We start from the raw sequence: 18,504 nt of genomic DNA, 5'->3' as shown, positions 1-18,504 counted from the left end.
AAGACAATCACATGAAAAGCAACACTAACTGAATATGAAATATCTGAAAGTTCTGTTTATCACCACACCACACTGTGGATAGGAGGAAAGGAGAGCAAATGTCTCTTCCTAACACAAAGCCTACAGACAGAAAAGGGGCCCAATATTTCCTGGCACATTCCCTGGCAACTTCAGCATATGTGCACGGCCCAGCCACTCAGATGGTGAAGATCAGGACTTTGAAACCTGACAGAAAAACTAGAAGGTGCAGGGCAGCCCGGGTGGCTCAGAGGTTTAGCACCTGCCTTCAGCCCAGGGCGTGGCCCTGGAGACCCGGGATCAAGTCCCACATCGGGCTGCCTGCATGGAGCTTGCTTCTCCCTCTGCCTGTGTCTCTGCCCCGCCCCCGCGCCCTCCCACCCCGCTCTCTGTGTCTCTCATGAATAAATAAAATCTTTAAAAAAAACAAAAAAAACTAGAAGGTGCAAAGCTGTTGCGGATTATTTTTTGTGGCTGTACTGGAGTCTGAACTGTGGTGGGCAGCAGTGCAGCAGCCGGTGTTGATAAAGGCAGCCCTGGCCTTCTCAGCAGACCACTTCTACGGCACAATCCTGCTGGTTCCAGCCAGCTTCAACCTTACCACACATTCAGTGAGCTACCATACATCTTCCTAAGTTCCATTTATGCTTGAATTTACCAAAAATTATTTCAATCATTCTCAACCAAGAAGACTGACTGTTAGGGTGGGATGGCTGCACTTACTTTGACTTCCTGCACAATAAAGCAGTTAAAGCAGTCATAACTAATCCTGGATTCTAATAATAAATTAAATTTTATGAGTAAATTAGCAATGAAAACAGGCAAGGGAAAAAAGGAAAGTGGAACAATGGACAGAGACTAGACCATGGACACAAATGAAGTCAGGCTGCTGGGGTAGAGGTCTTGGAATAAGAGAGTTAGCCCATGACATCTTGAAGAACAAGTATCTCTCTCTCTCTCTTTTTTTTTTTAAGATTTTATTTATTTATTCATGAGAGACACAGAGAGAGAAAGGTAGAGACACAGGCAGAGGGAGAAGCAGGCTCCATGCAGGGAGCCCGATGTGGGACTCAATCCTGGATCGAGCTCCAGGATCACACCCTGAGCCAAAGACAAATGCTCAACCACTGAGCCACCTGGGCATCCCACAAGTATCTTTTTTTTAATCTAAGATCCTGTATGTACAAATATTGGTTCAAAATCAGCCATTAACGTTACATTACAGCTACAAACATAAGAAAGATCATCCATCACCTTAGGGCTAAGGATGGAATATCAGATAGGCAACTGGAACCACGGCTTTCTCCTCTACCCACTGCACCCAAAAATAGACCCATTCCCTTAACATCCTGACATTGCAGGTGTGCAAATCAAACAGTTATCATAGGTAGATTAGAAGGTTGGTATAAACTATTTCTCTTCGCCTTACTTCACGGCTTCACTCCTCAAGATTATTTTTTTAAAAAATGATTTTATTTGAGAGAGAGAAAAAACAAGTAGTGGGGAGGGTGGGGGGACAGAGAGGCAGACTCCCCAGTGAGCAGGGAGCCTGATGCAGGGCTCCATCCCAGCACCCCGGGATCATGACCTGAGCTGAAGGCAGAACTTAACCGACTGAGTCACCCAGGCACCCCAAGATTATTTTAAATTTAAATGGAGAATTTTCAGTTACAATTTCTTCCATGAATAAGGATATAAGTGAATAAACTCTTTTTTTGCTTATCAGAATCTCTAGGGTTATGGTCCAGAAATGTCATTTTAACTAGCTCCAGGTGATTCTTATGCACAGCAAAGTTTGAGAACTACTGCTTTATAGCAATAATTTCAAAAGGAAAGAGTATGTACCCCAGGCAGTGTACAAGATAATCCACTGAGAAAGGAAAATAATGTATGAGAACACATTTATAGAGAGAAGCTTAATCCCATACTTTTACATTTCTATTTTTATGGATGTAAATGTAATTTAGTAACACATGTATATTGCCTATAATATGTATTCAAATATTATTCACCTATATTAAAAATGCATGCTCCATTTTTACTAATGGGATGAATGATAAAAGCGCTTAGAGACAAGTGCTCATAAGCAGTCACATGCTTTTCTTCCACCTTTCCATCTGCACGTTATACAGGTTGCATCTCCCTCGTGGCCACATGACTTGCGGCTGCCATCTTCAAAATGCTTGGTTACTATGGAAAAATAGCCTCCTCTACAAATTCCCATCAGTTTGTAACATCCTGATTCTATTAGTTACTCATTCTGTTCAGAAGTCAGGCACTATAACAGAACAATTATCTCACACTTCTGATAGGACATAGGTCTATTATTTCACATTTTTCAATTCCAGACTAAAGTAACCTGGCCTGAACTTCATCCCAGTTCTTCCTTTTAAAAAAGGTAAAATCAAAAAAAAATAAAAAATAAAAAATAAAATAAAATAAATAAAAAAAAATAAAAAAGGTAAAATCTAAAGTTCTCTGTGCTTTAAATTCTAAGACTAAAAAATTTTTATGGGGGATGCCTGGGTGGTTCAGCAGTTAAGGTCTGCCTTCAGCTCAGGGCATGATCCTGGAGTCCCAGGATCGAGTCCCACATCGGGCTCCCCGCGTGAAGCCTGCTTCTCCCTCTGCCTATGTCTCTGCCTCTCTCTTTCTGTGTCTCTCATGAATAAATAAATAAAATCTTTAAAAAGAATTTTTTAGGGCAGCCCTGGTGGTTCAGCGGTTTAGTGCCGCCTTCAGCTCAGGGCATGATCCTGGAGAACCAGGATTGAGTCCTACATCGAGCTTCCTGCATGGAGCCTGCTTCTCCCTCTGCCTGCATCTCTGCCTCTCCCTCTCTCTGTGTCTCTCATGAATAAATAAATAAAATCTTTAAAAACAAAACTTTATTGGATGTATTAAATTTTCCCCCAAATAAAAATATAGGTATCTAATACTAGAAAGTATATCCCAAAACAGAAGAGAATGCAAGCTTCTCTTCCTCAAAATTGTCCATATTGTTGAATTTGAAAGGCTAAAAATGCACTTTAAGTTCACCAAATTAAAAATATCAGTTTACCTTTTTACTCTACCTTTGAACTTACCAATTACATGCTTCTGTAAAACAAGATCAATGATCCGTAGACAGATATTCTCTAACTGCTGAGTAACCTAAAGACAAATTTAAGTCTTCAGTTTAAAATTCATCATGATAACCCTTAGTCTATAAATATTAGCCCAATAAAAAATAACAGGACTTTTCTGACAGGGAAAGTTGACAATTCTAAATTTCAAGTGAAAAATATAACCAAGAAATTCTGAAAAGTAAACTAGAGATAAAAGTGGGAGTTAAATTTGCAATAAAATTACAAATTAAGTTAGCTCCTTACCTCATATTTTATACCAAAACAAGTTCTTAATGAATGAAAGATTTCAATGTGAAAACTTGGGCCATAAAAATACTAGAAGAAATGAAAAGAAGTTGTGTATAACCCTAAAGATGGAAAATGGCTCAAAAGCACAGAAATCAGAAATATATTGAGCCATTTGATTTCAAAAATTAGTATCTGCACAGGGTAGGGGGCAGTGTAAGATAAATGAAAAACTGAGGGAATCATTTTCAAATGGTATCACAGACAAAGATAATGTTCTCTCCCATGAAATCAAATCAACAGAAAAAAAAGCAAAGGTTATGAAAAAGAAATATAAACAGACCTTAAGCCTTTAACAAGATGTTCACTCTAATACATTACAAATTATAAGCCCCAGATTATCACTTTTCACCTATCAGACTGGTAGTAATGATCAAAAAGTACGTGGCTGAGAAGAGACACACTGCTGTCCATTGATTTGGGAAATGTAAATTGGCCAAGTTAGCAATACCTTTCAAGCTTATTCATACATACATCCTGTGATCCAGCAATTCCACTTCAAGGAATTTGCTCTCTAGACATATTATTACCTATGGGAATGACATGTAAAGAGCCACTCACTTAGTTACAACCAAAGTTCCATTTAACAAGGGACAGTTAAATTATGTTCACTAATGAGGGACTGGTTGAATAAACTTGACATCTGATATAAAGGAATATGTAACTACTAAAAATATTTAACTTTAGTGACTAATATGGAAGGATCACTATTCAAATTCAAATTCAAAACTGGCAGATTAAAAAAACTGGCAGATAAAAACTGTATACTATACTTTTTTTTAATACTATACTTTTCATAAAAGAAAAATACATACACTCATTTTTTTGCTTAGGTACTATAATAGGAAAAAATCTCTGGAAGGATACAAAACCTTGTAGAGGAGTTACCTCCAGAGAATTACATCTGGGGAGCTAAGTGAGAAGGTGAAATTTACTATCTTTTCACACCTTTTGAATTTTTCAACATATGTTGTACTAAATATTTTTTAAATAAGCAAAAAATTAAATTCCATCATGGGTTACATTTTTCATCTAAGTAGCTCATTTTAGCTTTTGAGCATATTCTTTGAATATTCAACCCTAAAGTACTATCTTAAATAGTCAACATATTTTGCCACCGGTAGGATGGATACCAAACCACCAGAGCAGCTGCCAGTTGTAAATAACTGATATGCTTATTTATCACCGTATATCCCTGAAAACCAGCCCTAGAAATAGACATATGTACATGTATTATTTGGAAGAATATACAATAAATGCTAACAATGACTGTTAAAAAAATAAAGTACTGTCTTAAAGTTCAAATGATCCAAAAATCTCCCAGTTTAAAAATTAGTCAATATATTTAAAGCCATTAAAGCAAAACTGCATATGCATAAGCATCTGGTTTAGATTTCTAGTTTTATTCTGCATACATTAAGTATTTGTACATATATTCATACACATGTGATTTTTTTCGTTTTAAGGAAACATTCTCCTCAAAGTTTGCTTTTAATAGTCAAAGTTCAAAATCACAGGACAAGCAGTCAGGAGACAAAGATTCCAGTCCTTGTTTTGCCTCTAATTATCTATGACCTTAGTAAAGCCACTTACTGAAGGCTTTAAGTTTTCTTCATCTGTAGGTAAGGAAACTGGATTTGATTAGTGTTTCTCAATTTTAAACCATGCCTTCTTTGATAATCACAGTAAGTTTACATGCTCCTTTATATGAAATGCAAAATAAATTTAATGTCAAGAGTAAAAAAAATTAGGGGACCCCTGGGTGGCTCAGTAGTTTAGCGCCTGCCTTTGGCCCGGGGCGTCATCCTGGAGTCCTGGGATCAAGTCCCACGTAGGGCTCCCGGCATGGGGCCTGCTTCTCCCTCTGCCTGTGTCTATGCCACCCGCCCCCCACCCCGACTATCATGAATAAATAAGTCTTTTTTTTTTAAAAAAGAGTAAAAAAATTAAAACAAAAAGGTAAAATACTGTTTTGTTTTTAAACTAACCCTGCTGCTCATTTTACTACTGCCTGTCCTACACACACACACACACACACACACACACACACACACACACACACATATATACATTTTGGAAAACTGGACTAGGGAATTTCTAAGGTCTCTCCAAATTGAAAATACAAGTTCACATATAAGATGAAAGAACTATTCTTAAGCATACTTGTTGTATTTTAATTTAGAACATCTCACTGTTCTGAGTGACCCATACAAGTTTAACAAGGATACAAAAATAAAACAATAATGAATATGGAAGTAAAATTTCACATTCAGCCTTTTAGGTGAAGGAGGCCTGCCCGGGAGAAGAATAGTGAATTGTTTTTAAGAATCTGGTAATCTTTCATTGGTATGTGATAAACACAGAATAAGTCAACAGCCATAGGGTTTAACAAAATGCTATTTAAAGAATGGACACCTGCTTCCTAAATCGCACAATGTGAAACAGGAGCTGCCGCCATTGCCGCTCAAGTCAGCTTGAGTTCACGAAGTAACAAACTCAAATCTGATTTAAGGAGAGGCCATGTAATGCTTGTGTAGGAGAGTGGAAGGTTGCAGGTGGAGATGAATGGATGTATTATCAAAATAATCTGAAATAATCTGGCTACAAACCCAAAATTCTGTGGCCATGAGCAATTTTCTCAATACTACCTAAACTTGTTTTACAATTCATCAAAAAGACATTACTATTTACCTGCTCCCATGATCTCTTAATAACATTAGTAAAATTCTAACAGCTTATAGAGAAGAAAGCATTTAATAACTGTCTTCAGGGATCCCTGGGTGGCGCAGCGGTATAGCACCTGCCTTTGGCCCAGGGCGCGATCCTGGAGACCCGGGATTGAATCCCACGTCGAGCTCCCTGCATGGAGCCTGCTTCTCCTTCTGCCTATGTCTCTGCCTCTCCCTTTCTCTGACTATCATGAATAAATAAATAAAATCTTTTAAAAAAAAGTAAAATAACTGTCTTCATAAATTCTTATCCCAATATTCTCCTGGAATTCAGTTCAGGAAAATGATATTTTAAGTTCTTCTTCCCTTCCATTTTCATAATGTTTGTTACATTCGAATTTTGTTCCATTATTTAATATCTGCCACTGTGATTGAATGGCTGTTTCTCTCTACCAAGAAGACTTGATTGTAGGTTCCAGAAATCAGAGCTTATGTCTTATTCAATTTGATATTCTCCAACAACCTAACCTAGAACATAGCAGATGTGATAAACTAAACTCAGTTTTAGTACAAAGGAATATAGTATATATCTTAAAACAACAAGTAATATTCCCCCTTCAATTATTTTAGTGTTCTTTTAATATTTGAAAGTAATTTTTTAAATCTAGCAACATAACCAAAATGCAATTTTAAAGTCATGCCCACTGATCATGTAAATTTCAATTAATGTTATTATAATGACATAATAAAACACAAAGAAATCCCACCTCTTTATGATCTTCTACAACTGTCAAGATAGTATCAATAGTATGTAAAATTCCCATAGCCATCACTGTTTTGTCTTCAATTTCTTCATATTCATCACTTTGAAGAACTTTGCCAAATATCTCAGCCTATGAACATAACATATACACATTCAACAATTAGTGCTGTTATATCTATCTCTCACTGTTGTTATAATAAAAGGGCAGTGGCACTCTTCTGGATGTCAGCCTTGCTCAAACTCAATTTGTGCACTTTACCAAGTAAATCAATGATAAAAACCATCATGTTTTAAATACAGCCATTTTTTCCTAGTCTAGTCACTAGGGTGGAATATACATTAGCTATAACAATAAGATAGCTATTTTTTAACCTCTGGTTATTATGAAGCAAATAAATCCTAAGTCTGGGAAAAGCGAAATCTAGCAATACACAAATGAAAAATTCAATAGAAGGTAGGAGACAAAGTCAAGAAATCATCTAGAAAATGAAACAAAAAAAGACAGATGTGGAAGGCAGGAGAAAAAAGTTGGGAAAATTAAAGACTCAGTCCTGATCCAATATTCTATATCGAAACTATAGAACAGGAAAAAAAAATAGTAGGGAGAAATTAATCAAATAATTCAAGAAATTGCCCCAAACTGAAGGAAATGAGTTTCCAGATTCAAAGTCTGGAAAGCGAAAGTTTAGAAGGCTTATATTAAAGCACATCATTGTGAAATCTCAGAATACTACAGATGAAAACAAATGATCCCAGCATCATTTAAGCCTAATTTACTTTAGAAATTAACTGACAGAATTATTAGAATAAACATTTCTATATTAACATTTCAATTACATATAAAACTGAACTCAAATTTTGGAATTTAATGTATTTAGATTAGATAGGTCTTTTATTTTTATTATTCAAGGCTGAATTTGCTTTCAAGCTAACATAAAGTTTTGCCCATTCTTACCAAATGTTGGGTCATATCAACAGCAATTGAAGCTACTTCTTGACTATATTCACATATCATCTTCTGGATAACATTAGTAACATCATCATTTTCTGTCTCTCTAACAATGTGCAACAGCTCCTGCATGATAGGCCTTACATGTGGCTTCATATATTCCTTAGCTAATGCAATAAAACAAAATCAGTAAAAAATTAGGCATTCACAACTGGTGAAAGGAATTACCTTGGTCACAAGGTAGAGTGACACAGAGTAATAGATTCTTGACAGATACTTGCTCTCTGGCAAGTAAGACACAGCTGTACCAAAATAATCTTCACCAATATATCCACTTCCCATTAAGTAATTAGGGGTAGTCAATCCCACAACATGGGAAAGAACTGTCCTACCCAAAATGCCAAGAGCCTTCATTGAGAAATTCTAATTATACAAATGCTTATAGGCTTATAGGACATATATATGACATCAAGATACAAATATAAAAAAATCATGTACACAAAAACTATGTCCAATATTGATGGTGCCCATTCCCTGCCACATATTCCTTGTATAATATTCACTGAAACACTGTAGAATAGAAGTAAACTAAGTTCATGTTCTTCATAAAACTGAATTTACTTTCAAAGGTTTACTTGAACTTTAAACATATTCTTCTAAACAAATACCACCTGCTACTTTCAAAACTAGTAGAATCATAGAATCCTAGAGTTAAAAAGACTCCTAAGGCCATCTAGTCCAACCCCTTGAATTTAAATATATGGAAATCAAACTCCTGACATATGGTGTGCCTTGCCCAGGTTTACACAGCAACCCAGGAGCACAATCAAAATTAGACACCAGGTCTCTTGATTCCCAGTCAACCCAAGTGCCCAGCGATTATCAACTTATTTCCTAATCTAAAATTTTTCTGGAGGGATGCCTGGGTGGCTCAGTAATTGAGTGTCTGCCTTTGGCTCAGGGCATGATCTCAGGGTCCTGGGATGACTAGAGCATTGGGCTCCCTGTGGGGAGCCTGCTTCTCCCTCTGCCTGTGTCTCTGCCTCTCTCTATGTATCTCTCATGAATAAATAAATAAAAATGTTTTTAAAAATAAAATAAAATAATAAAATTTTTCTGGAAACCAGTCAATAATAACTCCTAATATGGGGAAGAATAAACTCCTATAAAGTTCTGAGGGGACAAAAGTTCAGAAATCTAAACCCTGCACCTTTAGACTCAGAGAATCATCCTCATCAGGAAAGGAAATAAAGAAATTATTTGAGAAGACGACGTCAAACATAAAAATAGAATACACCCTTTAAAAGGTATTTTTCGCTTTACCTTGTGTCTGGTTAGAAATTAAGGACTGGAGAGCCAAGGCAGCTTCAACTTTGACAGGCATCTCCTTATCTTCAATCAGGCTCTTCTTTGCCAGTTCAACTGCATTTCTTAGATTGAGTTCATTATGAAACTTCAAAGAACTGAATGCATGAAGTACCCAACAGGACTATGTAGGAAGAAGAAATTTAGTAGGGAACTATTAGGATTGTGGCATTGTATAATAAAGTCACACACACAGGAAGCTTTTTTTAAGTAAAATATCATTAACCCTATCAAGTACTGTTTGTTTTGAGGGTTAGCATATTAGCTTTAGTTGCTAACTTCTGGATTTCCCTTTTTTTTTTAATTAAAAAGGTGTTTTTTTTACTTCTAAATCATCTATATGCATTTTTCACAGGAAAAAGAAAATGGAACCAAACTGAAACATCTCTGAAAACAGAAATCCTGCTCATGCTTAATAAATATTATGATTCATAACTAACTTGTTATTTATTTATATGTAAGAGCTACTACAAACCAATGTTTGACTTCATTTGCTGGCCTCCACAGCAAACAAATGAAACATTATTTTCCCTTACCAGCATCAAGACTTAGCAAACTTCTTTTTATTTTTTATGCTCATATAAGGTATGAAGAATTTTAAACCATATAGAGATTACCAAATTTTAAACTATTAGACCACAGAATGCCAAGAATCATATTATTACTTTCTCTATGTACATAAAACACAATTAATTGTAATTTGAATTGTCAAAGACTTTTAACAAGGGAGTTACAATTCAGTCTGTCAAAGACAAGAGCCTACCTATAAAAATACGTGTACGCCTTCTGCACCTCTTAATCTATGTGTGCCCAAATACTTCTCCTATGAACATTACCTTCTCTTTATAAAATGCTTTAGTGTGCAAGACATTGTTAACATATGTTCCTTATAGCCAGACATTTTTTGTGTTGATGTAGTTATAAAGACAAATACTAGACTCTTGAATTAAAGTTCTATTTTTATTTCTCCATAAAAGATTGATTCTAGAAGTAATATACACTTAGAACACAAATTAAGTTTACATGGATTATTATTTTCTCCATTTTTCTAAGACATATATATTGACCTAAAATACGATTTATACTAGTCAAGTTTTTAGCCAAACTAGAATTTCATGCTGTTCTGGATGCTGAAAATTAATCAGTTTATGAATTTTTTTTGTACGATTGCTATAACATCGTCCGTCTCTCTGCATGTGTTAGAAATGCAGCAAGTAAGACTAGGGTGAAAATGTAAAGCAGTTGGAATTAAAATCCATAAATCTCTTATTTACTAGTTTGTTTTTTATTCAGCTTAGGTGACAATAAGGGACATTCTAATTGACTTCATTTTATACCAATATGTGGTAAAAGTTCAATTTATCCAAAAATATTTAGTTCAATAATTATCCTACAAATGAACATTTATTTATTTATTTATTTTAATAATAATCTCTACACTCAGCATGGAGCTCAAACTCACGACCCCAAGATCAAGACTGAGCCAGTTGGGCACCCCTCAAATGAACACTTTAAGATACATAATGGAAATATGAAAAACTTACTCTAGCTCGAAGATATCCCAGGTTAGACAACAGTAATGGAAATACATGATTCTGTAGCAATAACTCCATTTGGTCCTTGAATAAACTCTTCTGTGAGGAAACAGAAATGAAGTTTCAACTTACCAATGCCTTTATCATATATAAAAAATCACAACCTAATACAGTATGTTTATTATGACTTAATATACTTCTATGTACAATTTCATAAAATTATTTGACCTACATATTTTATGTTTTAAGACAAGACAGAAACAGTACCTTACATATAATTTGATATTGATTGACTTTTGTAGCAACAAGTAACACTAGTCATTTTGTATCCTTTTTTCATATGGCAATACTTTCATACTGAAAAAGGGACAAACGGGAAATTTTCTTTTGAATTAAAGAAAAATGGATGTTTACAGTCAACTCAATAATGCAGAAGCAGTCATAATTTTTAAATTATTCACAACTCTCATACTCTCTCATTTGCCTATGCTTAAGTAAATTATATTGTGAGTAGCTTAACCTTCAATAAAATATCAGCCAAGGAACCAATCACATGCAAAGCTCCATCTTTCTTCCTTGGGTCAAAGTTCGGGTCTGTTAGGATTTGATAACAAAATGCCATCATTTTTGGCAACACCTAGAGAAACAGAAGAATCCATTTTAGTCTTTGTGAGCTTTCACTGACTAACTGCTACTATAGTATTAAGTATGATATACAAATTTTCAAAACTAAAGCCATTTTGTTGTGTTTTATCAAGCAATTATAATTAAGAAAATAACCCTTTTCCCTTAGTAGGACAGAAAAATATTTAACAGATTATAACGAATAATATAATTTTTCATATAGCAGGGGTATAACAGAGTATCAAATCAACACAGTCCATCTCTCAACTTTGGATTTAAAAAGAGTAACTCAAGGGAATCCCTGGGTGGCTCTGCGGTTTAGCGCCTGCCTTCGGCCCAGGGCTTGATCCTGGAGACCCAGGATCGAGTCCCACATCGGGCTCCCTGCCGGAGCCTGCTTCTCCCTCTGCCTGTATCTCTCTCTCTCATGAATAAGTAAATAAAATCTTAAAAAAAATAAATACTTAAAAAAAAAAAGAGTAACTCTAAATAAATAAATAAATAAATAAATAAATAAATAAATAAAATAAGAATAAATAAAAAGAGTAACTCTTTTCTTACCTCTTTTCTTTTCTTTGCAGCAGTATATAAGAGAGTCTGGGCTGCTGTGGTGGGAGAAGCATAATCTTCAAAAATATCTAAGATTTTAAAAGGTTAAACCACATGAGTAAAGATACAATTACTTATTACAGGTTTTAAACCCAACTGACCATTATTCCAAAACAATAAAAATAAAACTGCCCACATATGACACTGGTTTATAGCATTAAAAAGCTAAGGATATATCATCAGTGCTCCCAGGCACAACAATTATTTATCAAACTCTATATGTTATCCTTTTAAACAATCACATTAAAGAGAACAATATAGGGATCCCTGGGTGGTGCAGCGGTTTGGTGCCTGCCTTTGGCCCAGGGCGCGATCCTGGAGACCCGGGATCGAATCCCACATCGGGCTCCCAGTGCGTGGAGCCTGCTTCTCCCTCTGCCTGTGTCTCTGCCTCTCTCTCTCTCTCTTTGTGACTATCATAAATAAATAGATTAAAAAAAAAGAGAGAGAACAATATATATTGGGTCTATGTTTCACTGAGGACAAAAATTTATTTGGTGCTGTAGGCTCTAGGAATACAAAGATCAAACAAAAAGGGTTCTTACAGAACTCACAAGATAAGGGAAAGAAACATTATACACATACACACATACCAGGTACAACAGGTTAAGGAGAAAGAGTGACATTATATGGAGTGCTAGTTTAAATATGGTGTCAGGGAAAGCCTCTTCAATTCTGTTAGGGTAACACTTAAGCAGAAATTGAATGGAGGGAGAAAACTCCACGTGGAAATCTAATGATAAAGCTCTCCAAAGAAAACCACAAGTGTAAAAGCCTTGGAGGATTACTCGGCCAGTGCTGGGATCTCTCAACCAGTAGATCCAAGGGGTATTGACTGAATATATGCCTATGTAAAACACACCACTTAACATCATGAAAATTTTCACAAATTTCAGAATAGGCAGATACTTGAAAAGTATCTCCTATATCCTATTTAAATGTGGATACATTTAAATATAAAAATAAAACCAAATCTAAGTCTTTGCCAAAATATAAAATACAAATATAATAATACCAATAACTAACATGTATTGAATGCTGGACACTAGTCATAAGAACTACTGTGCCAGGTACTTATTCTTTGGCAGGCACTATGCTGAGATTTTACAAGCATCTAATACTCTAAGCAGCCAAAGACATTAGCATACATGTATTATCCCACCTAATACTCCCAATACTATTAGTGTTGCTGATAAAAACTGAATATGATGCATTTCAGAAAGGCTAAGTAATTTGCCCACAGTCACACAATGAGTAAGTGACTCAGGATCATACCCACACCATCTCAACATTAAGAGCCTGTGCTCTTGGGGCGCCTGGGTGCCTCAGTCAGTCAAGTTTGCCTTCAGCTCAGGTCATGATCCTGGGGTCCTGCAATTGGGCCCCTGCATCAGAATCCCTGCTCAGAAAGGAGCCTGCTAATCCCTCTGCCTCTCACCCTGCTTGTGTTCTCACTCTCTCTCAAATAAAAACATAAAATCTAAAAAAAAAAAGAGCCTGAGCTCTCATAGTTTTACCAAATCTAAAAACATTATTAATGTCAACGCAGTTATAGAAGAATATTTTGTTCATATAAATAACTGTAAATGACAAAAATATTAAAAAAGAGAACTACATAATTGTGTAATTGTTCTTCCCTATAGTTATCCAAAAGGAAAATAAACGTATCAAATAGTAGGCACTATATGTTAGCCCACAAAAGAAAATGATTTTTTCAAAAAAGGACTTCAGTTAATCTTGAATTATCCATATTCTCTTTTAATCAATAAAATGTAAATTCTGTCAGGGACGCCTGGGTGGCTCATCAGTTGAGTCTCTGCTCAGGACATGACCCCTGGGGTCCAGGATCAAGTCCCACATGGGGCTCTCTGCATGCAGCCTGCTTCTTCCTCTGCCTCTGTCTCTCTCTGTCTCTCTCATGAATAAATAAAATCTTTTTTTAAAATGTAAATTCTGTCAACCAACATGCACAACTCTTTTTTTTTTTTTACAACTCTTTATTATTACATTTCTAAAAACTGAGATACTATCTTATTTGACATGAAGAGTAAGTGAAATAATGGTAACTCTCGAACGCTAAACAAATACTCTGGCCATTAAAAAAACACACAGGTATTACAGAAAAACTTAACACTAAAAGAATACTTTGAAAATAGAATTAAGGACTGGCTAATCATTCTGCTCCCAGGAAAATGAAAGTATTAAGAAGGGGAAATAATAAATCATACATCTGTAAAACCATTTTCAAAAGGAAACAGTAGAACAAAGGGATAAGGCAGATGGTAAATATTGTTTCTCCTTTATTTTCTTCTCCTCTGCTTTGTCTCCAAGAGAAGGGGTACCCTCTCACTTACTGAATCAAATGGTACTAAATAGAAAGCACTGTAAAAACAACATAACCCTCTACCAGCAGGCTTATCTGGAGTAGCCAGAGACACCTGGCTTTTCCCCAACAAGGGAAAAACACCACCGTGTCACTATCATCAACATCCCCTGGGCAGTGCTAGTTTTATCAATTGTTTATTTCAACATTTATTGAAGGTAGACTAGAGCCAAACACTAGCAGAAGAATGGAGAGGTGTAGAAGGGATGGAGAATGCAAAATCAAACAAATAAACAAGATAAAGTTCCCGCCCTCGAATAGCTCTAAGTTGCAGGAGAAACAGAAGTACACAAATAACATTTTGCTATGCTAAGTACTGAGTATTCCATGAAGCAATTAGTTTAAACTGGAGATAAAAGACAATGAACTCAAGCAACCTACACAGTTTTTCAGTAACTTCCAGAAAGATCCAAGTGAAAAGTTTCCTCCTGAGACAGGACCACACAGTGATATTCTCTCTCATGTGGAATACTTAGACACCAAGATAAAGAGGCATACTAAATTGGGGTGTTCCTGGGACACCTGGGAGGCTCAGCAGTTGAGCATTTGCCTTCAGCTCAGGGAGTCCCACATCAGGCTCCCTGCATGGAGCCTGCTTCTCCTTCCACCTATGTCTCTGTTTCTCTCTCTCTCTCTCTCTCTCTCTCTCTCATGAAAAAATAAATAAAATCTTTTTTAAAAATTAAAAAATTAAATTGGTGTGCTCCCAAAATATGCAGAAATCCAAACAATATCCCAGACTCAGGACAACCCATTCTACAAATAGGTATCCCAAAAGGTACAGAAAGGGATGGTCCCTCCAGATCACCATCACAACAGAAAAAGTTGTAGATGGCTTCATGACCATGCTTCAGCACCCATAAGAGGGATGAACAAAACGGCTTTCCATCTTCTACACACTAAGGCCTCAAGTCCGTTGGCTCAAGAGAACATCAAACTTTCATGAGTTTCAGAGTTTATCAGGCAACACAGAACTCTGGGAATTTAACAAAGTAATAAAGTCTGCTTAAAAATACAAATTTAGTCATATTACTTTACATATGCAGGAATTGATGAGGAATAAAATCCTCTTGATTACCAAATTTCATTCTTATGTACTCATATGGATCTTCTTGCCACAGCTCTTCATCTTCATCTTTATAACACATCACAGAAAATATCACATCCTCAGAGATATTCTAAGAAGAGGAAAAAAACAAAACAAAACAATAAATGGCTATGGGTTATTCAAATTTGGGGACTATTAATCATGTATTTACTGACAGCCTTTAGGGTATTAGTTTTCCAAACTGTTACATTAACCTTTGTGTTAAGCTTGCATTGGCTGAGGGGAGCCTCGTGGTACAGGGGAAAAAGAGTTAAACTTAAGATTGCTTTTTAAAATAACTGATTTAAAGTATAGAGAAGAGATAAATGGAAATGCTATTTTCTGAAGCAACAGCAAGGATAATAGCTTTACTAACAAATCAATATTAAACACACCTTAATTATTTAAGGAAGAAAAATAAATATCAAGCCAAGGTTATATTTACTATTGTGTTTCATATTGTGAACATTTTTATATTTCCATTTTGGTCCTAAATGTCAATGTACCAGCAATATTAAAATGTCTTTTCTACTTCTATTTTGAAAAAATTTTCCTACTCTAGAAATGCAGGTTTCAGGTCAAAAAAAAAAAAAAAATCATATCTAAGAGCCTCTAGGGCAGCCCAGGTGGCTCAGCAGTTTAGCGCCACCTTCAGCCCAGGGTGTGATCCTGGGGACCTGGGATCAAGTCCCATTTCCGGCTCCCTGCATACAACCTACTTCTCCTTCTGCCTGTGTCTCTGCCTCTCTCTCTCTCTCTGTGTCTCTCATGAGTAAATAAATAAAATCTTTTTAAAAATAATAATAGCCTCTATGTACACTGCTGCTGAAGCTCTACTAAGCTCGTTTGTGCTTTAACAACTACATATGTAAAAATAGGATCATTTCACTTATTCCAAATTAAATTCTAGGAGAAAAAAATTCAACCAATGAATTGGACTTTTCTTATTCCTACATTACAGCAATGTAAAAATAAGGCCAAAAGCATCAAGAAAAAAAATTCACTTTTAATTTATAAAACTATAGTACATAAAATGAAATCAGTCAGTATCATTATTAATTGCAAAGAAACTACCACTATTTGATCAAGGGAACTAGATAAATATTATTAAGATGTCCACAGAAAATACAAAAGATATTATATTTATCAGACCAATAATAAGGTGACACTAAACAAATTCTAGGCGGAGCCGGGCGTTCTCGTCAGCCTTGTCACCATGAGTCGCAGCTATAATGATGAGCTACAGTTCTTGGAAAAGATCAATAAAAACTGCTGGAGAATCAAGAAGGGCTTCGTGCCCAACATGCAGGTGGAAGGTGTTTTCTATGTGAATGACGCTCTGGGAAAATTAATGTTTGAGGAATTAAGAAATGCCGGTCGAGGTGGTGGTGTTGGTGGCTTCCTACCAGCCATGAAACAAACTGGCAACATGGCAGCCCTGCCTGGGATTGTTCATAGATCTATTGGGCTTCCTGATGTCCATTCAGGTTATGGGTTTGCTATTGGGAATATGGCAGCCTTTGATATGAATGACCCCGAAGCAGTGGTATCCCCAGGTGGTGTCGGATTTGACATCAACTGTGGTGTCCGCTTGCTAAGAACCAATTTAGATGAAAGTGGTGTCCAGCCTGTGAAGGAGCAGCTTGCCCAAACTATGTTTGACCACATTCCTGTTGGAGTGGGATCAAAAGGTGTCATCCCCATGAGTGCCAAAGACTTGGAGGAGGCCTTAGAGATGGGTGTGAATTGGTCCCTGAGGGAAGGCTATGCCTGGGCTGAGGACAAGGAGCACTGTGAGGAGTACGGCAGGATGTTGCAGGCCGACCCCAATAAAGTCTCTGCAAGGGCTAAGAAAAGAGGCCTTCCTCAGTTGGGGACCCTGGGAGCAGGCAACCACTATGCAGAAATCCAGGTTGTGGATGAGATTTTCAATGAGTATGCTGCTAAGAAAATGGGCATCGACCATAAGGGACAAGTGTGTGTGATGATCCACAGTGGAAGCAGAGGCTTGGGCCACCAAGTAGCCACAGATGCACTGGTAGCTATGGAAAAAGCCATGAAAAGAGACAAGATTATAGTCAACAACCGGCAGTTGGCTTGTGCTCGGATTGCTTCCCCAGAGGGTCAGGACTACCTGAAGGGGATGGCAGCTGCTGGGAACTATGCCTGGGTCAACCGCTCTTCCATGACCTTCTTAACCCGTCAGGCTTTAGCCAAGGTCTTCAACACAACCCCTGATGACTTGGACCTACATGTGATCTATGATGTTTCTCACAATATTGCCAAAGTAGAACAGCACGTGGTGGATGGAAAGGAACGGACACTGTTGGTACACAGGAAGGGATCCACTCGGGCTTTCCCTCCTCACCATCCTCTCATTGCTGTGGATTACCAACTCACTGGACAGCTGGTGCTCACTGGTGGCACCACGGGCACCTGCAGTTACGTTCTTACGGGCACCAAGCAGGGCATGACGGAGACCTTTGGGACCACTTGCCATGGAGCGGGCTGTGCATTGTCCCGAGCAAAATCTCGTCATAATTTAGATTTCCAGGATGTCTTGGACAAACTGGCAGATATGGGAATCGCAGTCCGAGTTGCCTCACCCAAACTGGTTATGGAAGAGGCTCCTGAGTCCTATAAGAATGTGACGGATGTGATGAACACCTGTCATGATGCTGGAATCAGCAAGAAGGCCATTAAACTGAGACCAACTGCTGTGATCAAAGGATAGAATGCTGACTGCAGCCACCAAACTCCATTGCCCCTCATGGGATGGAGGTGGACTGAAACTCCTCAGACATCAGACTCGAGACCTGACAGGTTCCAAAGTGCACAGCTGTAACTGTCCATTCCAACGTGGCTGGCGGGCGGCTGCTGCCTTCAGGAGCCAGTGTTGTAACATTACCTTCTGGGAAGAGTAACATTGCCCTCATTTGGAAAGGAATGTATGTGTTTCCTCCCTGATTATCCCACATGTTTTAGGAAAATCTGTTAGGGGGTGGGGATAGATCAAGATACTGCCTAACTCCTCAGAGAAGTCTTAGTCATGACAGTGAGCTTCTTTACACCAAGCTCTGTTTATATTC

General features: G+C 37.1%; 1 protein-coding gene and 1 pseudogene across 3 annotated transcripts in view; one reads left to right on the top strand and one right to left on the bottom strand.

The window, feature by feature from the left end:
• The window catches only part of IPO8 (importin 8), a 71,305-nt gene that overhangs the window by 28,283 nt on the left and 24,518 nt on the right, over window positions 1–18,504 (bottom strand). For all 3 annotated transcript variants that reach the window (XM_077870573.1, XM_077870574.1, XM_077870575.1), the window contains 8 exons: window positions 15,407–15,506; window positions 11,898–11,974; window positions 11,233–11,349; window positions 10,722–10,811; window positions 9,136–9,301; window positions 7,819–7,979; window positions 6,868–6,993; window positions 3,105–3,171 (listed from right to left, as the gene is read on the bottom strand). In XM_077870573.1, coding sequence (XP_077726699.1) covers window positions 3,105–3,171; window positions 6,868–6,993; window positions 7,819–7,979; window positions 9,136–9,301; window positions 10,722–10,811; window positions 11,233–11,349; window positions 11,898–11,974; window positions 15,407–15,506 — 904 coding nt within the window. The remainder of the gene's footprint in view (window positions 1–3,104; window positions 3,172–6,867; window positions 6,994–7,818; window positions 7,980–9,135; window positions 9,302–10,721; window positions 10,812–11,232; window positions 11,350–11,897; window positions 11,975–15,406; window positions 15,507–18,504) is intronic.
• Window positions 16,599–18,431, top strand: LOC144297028 (RNA-splicing ligase RtcB homolog pseudogene; annotated as a pseudogene).

Source organism: Canis aureus, chromosome 25, assembly GCF_053574225.1.
Source record: "Canis aureus isolate CA01 chromosome 25, VMU_Caureus_v.1.0, whole genome shotgun sequence".
In the NCBI taxonomy this organism is placed as follows: domain Eukaryota; kingdom Metazoa; phylum Chordata; class Mammalia; order Carnivora; family Canidae; genus Canis; species Canis aureus.
The sequence above is the reverse complement of the archived record's forward strand: the minus strand, read 5'-3'. Positions and strand labels throughout refer to the sequence as shown.